The 10,537-nt window shown below is 57.8% G+C and overlaps 1 protein-coding gene across 1 annotated transcript in view; it reads left to right on the forward strand.

The window, feature by feature from the left end:
* TSPEAR (thrombospondin type laminin G domain and EAR repeats) overlaps nucleotides 1-8,366 on the forward strand; it is a 64,423-nt gene extending 56,057 nt beyond the window's left edge. The window contains exons 11-13 of the mRNA XM_035029972.1: nucleotides 3,393-3,580; nucleotides 5,647-5,748; nucleotides 8,213-8,366. Of these exons, the coding sequence (XP_034885863.1) occupies nucleotides 3,393-3,580; nucleotides 5,647-5,748; nucleotides 8,213-8,366 (444 nt within the window). The remainder of the gene's footprint in view (nucleotides 1-3,392; nucleotides 3,581-5,646; nucleotides 5,749-8,212) is intronic.
* The last annotated feature ends 2,171 nt before the right edge of the window (nucleotides 8,367-10,537 follow it).

The raw sequence follows: 10,537 nt of genomic DNA on the forward strand, positions 1-10,537 counted from the left end.
CACAGGCCTCGCTGGGCATTGGGACGCAGTGGTGGACCCAGGGTGCTCCTGCAGTGCAGCCAGCTCCGGTCCAGCCGGGACAACCCAGGACCACACAGGGAGGACCTGCCCCCAGGCGGGACGCACCGTCCCCAGGGAAGCAGCCCAGTCCCCAGCCTACCCACTGCGTGGCTTTGGGCATCCCTGCGTCCCTGGGCCCGGGCCCTAGTTGATGCAACAGAAATCCTCTGAGACCCCGGCCCTGAGCATGACCCCAAAATGTACAGGAGGGAGGGTGCTAACAGCTACCTGCTGCCCAAACACGAGGAGTGTCCCTGTGTGAGGGGGCACGGCGGCCAGCGGGGATGCCTTCTTTAAGGTATGGGGTGACTTCCTGCCCTCGGCTTGCTGCAGGAGCTACACAGCAAAGGGACGTGCCTCAGACGGACCTAAAGTCCTGAAAACCGATCTCTTTCTTGCTTCGGGGGAGGCTGTGGAACACGGACCCTGGATGTGTTACCCCGTGCCGATTGTCTTGGCAGCGGGAAAAGCTGAAAGTTACCCTTGGGAGGAAGGAACGGACCGTCCGCCTCCCACCCATGCCTGGGGCCTCACACGCTGCCAACCCCACGCTTTCCTCCCTCGCGCGGCTCCCCCTGTGCCCCTCCGCAGGGCAGGTGGACCTGGAGGGCACCGAGCGCCTCCTCTGGGCTCCGCCTTGGCCACACGGAGGGTCCAAGATGAGGAGGACACGTTGGCCTCTGCCAGTATTTTTGGTTTTACACATTTGGTATGAAGTGGTCTCTCCGTGTCTTCAAAGTTGTAATTCTGGGGACCAGAGATAGTGGGCACGTCCCCCCCCCCATTTGCTGGCTTCCTGTAGTTTCATTTGTGAAATGTCTATTCAGGTCTTTGCCCACATTTTACTTTTTCTTGCGTCTTCATTACTGGTGTGCAGGAGTAACAGCTGGAACACCACAGGGTCCCCGCCACCTGTGCATGCTCCGCGGGCCACGTGCGCCCCGAGCTCACCTCCCCGGGGCCGCGCATCCCCCGCACACCCTCGCCTGCCCCCGTGGCCGCCTCCAGCCTTCCCCGTAAAGCGGGCCCCCTGGCAATTCGTTCTGTCAGTCTGTCTGAAAATGACCTTAGCTGGCCTTCATTTGTGAAGGCTATTTTCACTGGTTTTAGAATTCAGGGCTTACATGTTTTCCGTTCGATGATGCTGAGGATGTTTTTCCGTGGACACTGAGCTTCCCTCGTCCCCGGTGTCGCCGTGCCCTGCGGTCCCGGACGTGTCTTCTCCCGCTGCCTTCAGGCTTCTCGCTCTGTCTTCTTTGTCAGCTGCCTGTGTCCAGGCGTGGATCTTTGTATTTATTCTCCTCTGGGTCTCTGATCTTCTTGGATCTGTGGTTTGGTGTTTTTAATCAAATATGGAAATATTTTAGCCCTCATGCATGTAAATGTTTCCTTCTGTCTCCTTTTCCTTCCCTTTGGGGACTCCACTCACCTGTGGGTTAGGTCACCTCATATCATCCTATGGAGCATGGGTTCTGTTCACGTGTATGAGAACCTTTTTCCCCCTTTGTGTGCTTCCATTTGGGTAATTCCTGTTGGTGTCCCTTCGGTTCCCCAATTGTCCCTTCTGGAAGGCCGGGGGGCTGTCAGTCCCATCCCGTGAATGTTTGAATCTAGATATTACATTTCAGTCACGGGATTGCTCTTCAGCTGCTGCAGTGTTCACAGCTGCCCGGACGTCCCCATTCCTTGCTCACCGCGTGCGTATTTCCCCAGAGGCTCTCGTTGTACTCATCAGAGAGTCTGCATCTGCCAGCTTCAGTGTTTGTGGCTGCTGGTACATTTCTATTCACTTTTTTCTCTCAGTTGTAGATCACACCTGCCTTCTGCATGAGCCTCTAGCCTCTCGACTTGTTTGTCCCTGGGTCCCTGGACGCTGGCCCCAGGTGTGCAGCTCAGGAGCTGGACAAAAACTTGAGAGAGGTTAACATGGCGACATTGGGGCTCCCCCTTCCGGGGCTCCCTCCTCTCTCGGATATTCCCCTGCCATTTCTAGCCACTTTGGAAGCTCCAGACTCTCTCCTGGGGACCCCCAGCCAGCCAGCCTGTCGCACCCACTCGAGTGCCGTGGTCATGTGGCGTGGGGTGAGGAGTCCTCAGAGGGAAAGTCAAACAAACATGCACCATGTGCCTGTGATTCCCTTGGTTCAGGGGTCACGGCCCCTCCAGTGTCTGCTTGCCCTTGGCCACTGTCCAGAACCTTCAAAAGGTTGCCCGCACAACTGCGTTTGCAATTGCTGTCAGCAGGAGGGCCATGGTAGCCTGCATCAGAAGCTGAAAGTCAGGAGGCAAACTTTCAAAGACAATTTCAATGCAAAGTGAGCCACTGGAGCTTCTGCAGCCCATGGGGACAGATGGGGTCAATGGAGCCCCCTTTCTGCTGACATGGGAACGGAGAGCCTGGCAGCGTCACTCCTGAGCCTGTGGCTCAGGCTCCCCGAGGGCGTTTGCATGCTCTTCCATCAGCCACAGACCCACCACGGGGAGCCATGCTCTCTCTCTCCTGCTCGACCCCCACCATTTGTGGTCTTCCTATGTGGTTGCCCAAAGGGCCTCTCCCTGCACTGACCCTTTGTTTCCCCAGAAAAATGTCTCCACCCATTTCCACCCCCACCCTCTCTCTTCAAGGCTCAGACTCAGAGCCTGGATCTGGACTCCTCTGGTCCTCTCCTTCCCCGTGAACCTGCACCACCATAATCCTGAGATGCTGGCCACACCCTAGACATAAACGTCCTCCTCGTGAGCCCCACGTGCAAATCAGTTCATGCAGCTTGAGCTCTGGGCAAAGGCTCCACAGCTCACCATTCGCATACCAGCCTTGTTTCTCCATGCACACCTCACCCTCGAGGCTGATAAGAGATTTATGGAGGAACAGCATGCACGGGAGCCCAGAGATGGAGCTGTTGATGGAGTCCAGAGAAAGCCTCAGTCCAGGGACAGCATGTGGTCCAAAACACAAGTGTCTAGAGGTTGCTTCGGAGGTCAGAGCTGGGACTGGAGGAAGCAGGGAGGGCTCCCTGGAAAAGGTGTTTCAGCAGCTGGACCTTGCAGGACGGGCAGCATCGGGGGTAGGGGAGTGGGAGGCACGGAAGGCTGAGAAGCACTTTGCACAGATGAGCTCTTCGGGTTTGGGTGCGTTTGGGCACCCACACTCACGACAGGGGTGGTGGTAGTGAGGCTGGGAGGTGAGCAAAGCCAGACGGGGCAGTGCCGCCGGTCAGAGGTCTGTCGTGCCGTGGGTGCCCGAGCCGTGTCTGTGGGTTAGCTGTGTGGCCCCGGGGCAGCTCTGGGACACTGCTGAGGGTCGCCCATCCCTCCTTCTCGCTCTGTCCCAGACGTTCGGCGCCGCGGACTGGGAGGTTTTCCACATTGGAGAGAGGGTCTTCCTCGCAGTCGCTAACAGTCACAGCTACGACGTGGAGATGCAAGCGCACAATGATTCCTACGTCGTCAACTCGGTCATCTATGAGCTGAATGTCACCGCGCAGACCTTCGTCAAGTTCCAGGAGATTCCCACCTGCAGGTGCGCCTCGCGGCGGGGGCGGGTGGGAAGGGCAGGGCCCACGGAGCAGCAGGGCCCACGGAGCGGCTCGGCCGGAGCCCAGCACGCGATCCCGGAGCCGCGCGCAGCGGCTCTGACGTGCATGCGTGTCTGCATCTGTTGGGGTGCACTGTGGCCTCAGGGCACCGCATGTGCGAACCTCCTCCAGCCACAGCTGAGTGACTCTGGGGCTCCTATTTGTCACCTTGGCTCTACCTGCTTTCCAACTGTGTGCTCTGTTGGTTTGTTTGCTGCAGTTCAGTGATTTTTATTAAATCCACAGATCTGTGCAACCATCACCAGGGGGTTTTAGGCCGTTTTCATCACCCCAAGAGGAAACCCCCTACTATTCAGCTGTCACCCCCACCCCCGCCCCAGCAGCCAGCCATCTACTTTCGTTCCCAGTCCTGGACATTTTGTCCGTGTGGAATCACGTGGGAGGCGACCTCTGGTGCCCGGCTGCTCTCCTCGGCCGCGGCCTCAAGGTTCCTCCACGTGATGGCTTTTCCCGGCTGAGCGATGTTCCATCATATGGGTGGATCCATTCGTGGACCCCATCCCTCACCCGCTGATGGACATTTGGGTTCTTTCCACCTTTGACCGAATGGCGTGGCTCCGCAGAATGGCAATACACCCGCTCTGGGGGCCCAGCAGGGACTCACGGCCCGACGGCTCACTTCCTGCTGCGCTCGAGCAAACCCAGCGTCTGGTAGGAGCCGCGAGGCACACAGTGTGACCTTCTCCCCATCTCGGCCGGCGGATGGATGCCCGCGGCACCGCATGCCTGCCACTTGCGGCCGCGCCTCGGGGAGCACGGCAGGGGCTGAATCATAGAGTCAATGCTGGTTATAATCATTACTTCGGGGCTGAATCAGACTCGTAGCCGGTCGTTACTTGAGGTAGCCCAGATACAGTCCTGCTGGTGGAAGAGGGTAGAGGTGGGGCCCCTGCTGGCCTCAGCCCTGCCGCCGAGTGTCCCAGGGGCCCGTTTGAGGCCCCTGCTCAAGGCCAGCACCCTCGGGCCCCACAGGGAAGGGACCCGGAGGCAAGTGTCCACTGAGAGAGGGTGGCCTTCTGCTGCCTGAACAGGCCGCAGCTCTGAGTGGCCGCGCACAGACACACAGGCCTGGCCTCCAGCGCCCAGCTGAGCCCCGCTTGCTGCACGCGGGGGGCCCGGCTTCCCCACCTCAGAAGAATGCAGTGCGTGGGTTTGCAGTAAGAAACACAGCTTCTGAACGTAGGAGAACGTTTCTCTGTCGGTCCCCAAACCGGTATCAGGCAAGGAGCCACGGGGCAAATGGGTGACCTCACAGCCAGTGTCCTCAAACCCTGCCTCCGGGGGGGGGGGTGGGTCCTGCACGCCCTCCTGGAGTGACCGCAGGCTTGGGACCTCTTCTCTGATTCCTTCCACTGCTTTAGAGTGAGAGATTTGGCCCACATTCCACCGCAGCACTGAGCGAGCCCACCGTCCACGGATGGATGAACAGATGAGCAAACGGGTCCCTCCACATAGCGGGGTATCAGCCAGGCTTAAAGGGAGGGACAGTGACCCAGGCCACCACACGCAGACCCCGGGACACCATGCTCAGTGAGATGGGCCACCACCAAATACGGTGTAACTCCACCATACGAGGCCCCCCGAGCACTTGAACTCAGAGACGGAGGGTAGGGTGGGGGCGCCAGGGCTGGGGGAGCTGGTTAGTGTTTAACAGGGACAGAGGTTGGGTTTGGGAAGGTGAGAAAGTCCTGCAGACGGATGCTGGTGATGGTTGCACGGTGTTACGAACATACTCAGCACCACTGAACCATACGCTTGAGGATGGTCAAGACGGCACATTTCATGCTCGTTGTATTTTATAAATTTTAAAAATGTTTAAAAAAATTTTAAACAACTGGTTTGCACTTCCCTGGAATGGACCCTACTCAACGTGTGAGAAAATCGCTCTGGGTCTTGGGGTGGCATGGGGCCCTTGGGTTCTGGGATTAGGAGGACTGGCTTGGAGTCAGGGCCCCGGGGTTCACTCACGTCCGCTCCCCTGTCTCCACAGTGCTCTGGACTGGGAGTTTTTCTCGGTGGGAGAAGATTATTTCCTGGTGGTTGCAAACTCCTTTGATGGAAACACCTTCTCTGTAAACAGTATTATTTACAGGTAAAGAGCCTCCAAGGGCTGCCCCCTTCCTCGTCACCTGAGTTTCCCTGGGGGGCTGGGGGGCTCACCTTCCTGCAGGGCAGGTGACCACCCGCTGTAGCGAGCTGCAGGCTGAGCCTGGGTCACGCCCTGGGGTGGGACAGGTGGCCCGTGGATCACACTGACGCTCACCACCTCTGCATTCTGGCCCGTGCTACAGACTTCCGACACCGTACTTTGAGAGTTCTTGGTAATTTATTCTCTGAGATGTTCCCGTCCAGGACCGTGGTGGGTCTCTCCCTTTAGCCCTTCAGTACGCGTTTGCGCGTCCTCATACAGGCGCTGGGCCTTAGCATTAAATTCGCTCTGGGAGGCTTTCAAGTTTTGTGAGTACAACACCTGGGGCCTTTTCCCTTCCATTTCCAGCTGCTTATCGTGAGTTAACTGTTGTGTTTAGCCGCCCAACCAAATTATCATCTCAGGTCTGCTAGCTTTTCTTAAGAAGAGTCTCGTGGAACTTCTAGGGGTATAATTACATCCGTGAGTACAAGCCACTCTGCCTCTTGATCTCTAATGTTTGTGCTCCTTACTAGTTTTCTTAATTAGCTAGAAATTCCAGAACGATCTTGACGGCTCAGGAAGCCGCCGTCTTCCCAGCGCACGGGACTGACTTCAAGTGTTTGCGTCCATAATAGCACACGAGTTGGACTGCAGTTTTCTTTTGGGGACTTACCCTTATCCCATTTGATCTGGAGCCCAACTCAGTAAATACACACGCAGAGTTTTCCACCTACACCCACGGACTGGGGTAGTTCAGATAGCAGGATCTGTTTTCTCTGCGGTTAGCTTAAACTCTGCTATAAAGCCGCCTGGGCTTGGCTTCTTTCCAGGTGTGTCTCTCGAGCAACTTCCCCGATTTCTCCCATGGTTACTGGTGCAACCAGGCTTTTCACCTCCTCTCCAGACAATCTGGGTCGTCCGTATCTTACTAGAAAAACCATTGATTTTCTTTAGACCTTCTAACTTATTAGAAAGTACAGTCTTCAACATGACAAAGGAGTGTTAAAATTCATGTGGAAGAATAGATTTTCAAAGGTCGCCAAGAAAATTTTGAAAAAGAAGAATAGTGAAGGAGGCTCCCATCGCTTGGAGACAGCAGATGGTTTCTGCCGAAAGCAAGCGTGCAGGTGGAGTAGTGCGCAGCCCAGAGGAGAGCCCGCGGTTTACATCCTGTAATGCGACTGGTGTGTTCTAGTCAATGGGAAAAGGACGCGTACTTGTAGGTAACTTCCTGTCTGTCTGGAGGAAAACAAAGCTGTAGCCTGCTTCATATTATGTAGAAAAATAAACTTCACAGGGTTTAACAATCTAAATGTAAAAACTCAAGCAGCAGAAACATTAGCGGAAAGGCTAAGGCGACTTTGACCACGCAGTTGCACGGGAGGTCTCGGGGACCTCCTCAGACGAGGCCGGCGGAGGCCCCAGGGCGACTCCCTAACCTTCAGGGTTTCTGCGGAAAAGGCATCCCGTTCAAAATCAAAGAAAACAACTGACCACACATTTGACAGAAAAGCAACCTGTACAAATGGATAAAAGACTGTCTTTTTTTTTTTTAAGATTTTATTTATTTATTCATGAGAGACAGAGAGAGAGAGAGAGAGAGAGGCAGAGGGAGAAGCAGGCTCCCCGCTGAGCAGGGAGCCCGATGTGGGACTCGATCCCAGGACCCTGGCATCATGACCTGAGCCGAAGGCAGACGCTTAACCGTCTGAGCCACCCAGGCGCCCAGATAAAAGACTGTCTTAATTGGGAGACATGGGCAAGGATATGAACAGGAATGACAGGAAGAAAATGCGAAAACCGTGAGTGAGCATGAAGAGCTGTTTCCTCAAAGCGGGAGGATGCACACAGAGGCCGTCGGGACAGGAACCACCCAGCCTCCCCGGGAAGTCACCTGGACAAATACCCAAATGAAAACACTCCTGCCCTTTGACCCAGGCGCCCCGCCCTAGGGACTCCACCCTCGGGAACCACGGCCCGTGGATCCCTTGGGGGGCAAAGCCTAGAACCGCTGACTCTGCGGGAGGCATGACGGCGGGCTGGGGGGTGGGGGCGGGTCGCCCAGCGCCAGGAGCTGCTACCCCCTTTGAAAACAAAGGGGCGCCACGCTGGTGTGGTGACAGGTGTGCGTTTGGGGCGCGCGCTCGCCGTGCACACCGGCCCCAGGAGTGGGGGGAGGTTCCAGCTCAGCCCCGACAGTTAACCTTCTGGCACGGCCAGGATCCCGTCCACGTCGCCCCGCCCAGAGCTGCGGGGCCTTGGACAGGGCAGGGGGCCCATTCCAGGCCTCAGTTTCCCTCTTTGCAGGCTGAGTATGGCGCGGGTAGGGGGGTGGGCGGAGGGACAGGCGCAGGCCTGGAGAGGGCGCCACTGCGCTTCCCCCGCTCAGTCTGCAGGGGCGAGGCTGACCGCGTGTCTCTCGCAGGTGGCAGGGCTACGAGGGCTTCGTGGCCGTGCACAGCCTCCCGACCTTCGGCTGCAGGGACTGGGAGGCGTTCCGCACCGCGGCCGGCTCCTACCTCCTCTACTCCAGCGCCAAGGAGCCCCGCTCCCGCGTACTGAAGCTGAGGACGGGCTGATGGCACCCCTGCACCCCACACAGAGGCCTGGGGAAGCCAGCGTTCGGCCGTCCCCGACCCACACCCGTGGGGACGCCTGTCCGCCCCGCTGTCCTGGCAACCGTGGCGGCCAGCCGGGGCGGCCGGGCAGGTGGCCCGCTGGAGCCCCGTGCTGTCCTGCAAGTCTGCGCGTCCTGCAGGGAGTTCTCTTTAAAAGGAAAGTTCACACAAAATGTTACCTCAAAACCAGCGGGGCCCCATCACCGTCCGCGGTGGCCCTCTCCCGGCTGCCCTGGCCAGCCCAGATGCGGAAGCGGGCTCAATGCTGTTTTAGTGTTTTGTACCGGCTATTTATTGTATTCTATCTGTACAGAAATATATTTATGATGCTCTTTACCCAAAGCATGGCAGTGTCTGCGTGTGTCTGGGGGACAGCCCTCCGTAAACAGGTCACAGGGCGGCAGGACGCACTCCACCACCGCAGGGCCATGGGCCTTTGAGGCTCTAGTCCCCCAGATCTACAGGGAGCTGCTTCCTCTGGCCTCAGTTTCCCCAGGAATGCAGTGGGGGTTGGTTTAGGTGAGGAATCGCAAGGGGTGTGGGTCAGGTGTCCCACCCGTGGGAGACGGGACCCGTCCATGGGGTCCGTGTGGCTGGGCACGCTGGCCGGCTCCCCGGTCCCTGCAGCTGGCCTCGTGGGCATGCAGGATGGACTTAGAACGCCTCCTCGGGGCCGTTCTGGCTCAGCTCCTCTCAAGTCTGACACCCCAACCCTGTAGCAGGTGGGGGCCTCCTGCTTCCCTGGGAGCCAGGGGAGGAGAGGAGGTGCCCTCACCACGAGGTGCCCTCCCTCCTCCAGGCAGGCCTCCTGGATGTAAATCAATGCTGTGTGCTGGAGGCTTTGCTGGGGAGGCCCTGTGGGGTCCACACACAGCCGGGAGACCGGGGCTGGGGTGAGGCCAGGCCATTGCCATTACTCTGGGAGAGCGAAGGCCTGGGAGGGGATGTGGAGCCAGGCTGCTCAGGGGCCCACGCTTGTTTCAATGCTCTGCCGCTTCTGTCTTGAAATTCTCGGTGATCTTTGCCCAAGATCACAGAACAAGGGGCACAGTGCAGCTCCAGAGAGCCGGAGTCTGGCTCCCCAGGGCCACATGCGTATGAAACCGAGTGCCCATCCTACCCACTCCCAGGAAGGAAAGCTGGGCCTCAGGTGGGCCAGATGGGGATTCCAGGACTGTAACCTGGGCCCTCTTCACTTCCAAAAGCTGGGATTTTTCTAGAGCCCCCTTCAGGCCAGTGAGTGGGCTGTGTGCCTCAGGGAGGGCTGGGGCTGATCTCGGATAGGACGTCCCTCCCAGGCAGAACCACAAAGGACAGGGGGTGGGGTTCTGGGGCCCCAGGGTGCCTGGGCCATGTGCTATGGTGACAGCCGTGGGTCTGCTGGTCCGGGGAAGCTGGCTGAGGGTGCCACATAAAAATGCAGGACCTCCAGTTATATTTGAATCACAGATAAACAACAGGTGCTTTTTTTTAGTTGACATAGATCCCCAATACTGCACAGAACGTATACTAAGGGATGTTTGTGGTTTACTGGAAGTTCAGATTCGAATGGGCGTCCTGTGCTTTGGTTTGCTCCATCTGTCTGCATTCCTTGGAGGGGCTGTGGTGGACGAGACCCTTTTAGGGTCTGCTGGTGGGGACGGGTCCTGATTTTATCTGAGACGTGACACAAGGAGGAGAGTCAAGGCAATCACAGGCTGGGGTGGCCGCCCCGCGATGACTCTATGCGTCAACTCAGAGGGTGTTTCTGGGGGAGATTAACACAAGTCAGAGGCCTCTGGGTAAAGCAGATGGCTTTCCACAAAGCAGGGTTCTCCCCAGTCAGGGGGAGGCAGGGTTGGAGGAACCAAGCAGCCTCCCTGAGCAAGGGGGATTCTCCAGCAGACCGCCTTCAGACTAGAGCTGCACCTTCGGCCCTGCCCAGTGTCCCCCAGGCCGGCGGCCCTCAGCAGCCTCTGAAACCCTCTGCACCTTGTGACAAAGCTCTTCTCCCTCCCAAATCCGTCCTGTCGGTGCGGATGCTCTGCAGAGAGAGCCCTGGCAAGCACAATGGGATGACAGACAAAGCACTCAGGAGTCAGGACGTCTTGTGTTTGGTTCCACGTGCTATTTCCCAATCACCCAGCCTCAGT

This window comes from Mirounga leonina, unplaced genomic scaffold, assembly GCF_011800145.1.
Source record: "Mirounga leonina isolate KUSES-001 unplaced genomic scaffold, KU_Mleo_1.0 Mir_353, whole genome shotgun sequence".
In the NCBI taxonomy this organism is placed as follows: Eukaryota; Metazoa; Chordata; class Mammalia; order Carnivora; family Phocidae; genus Mirounga; species Mirounga leonina.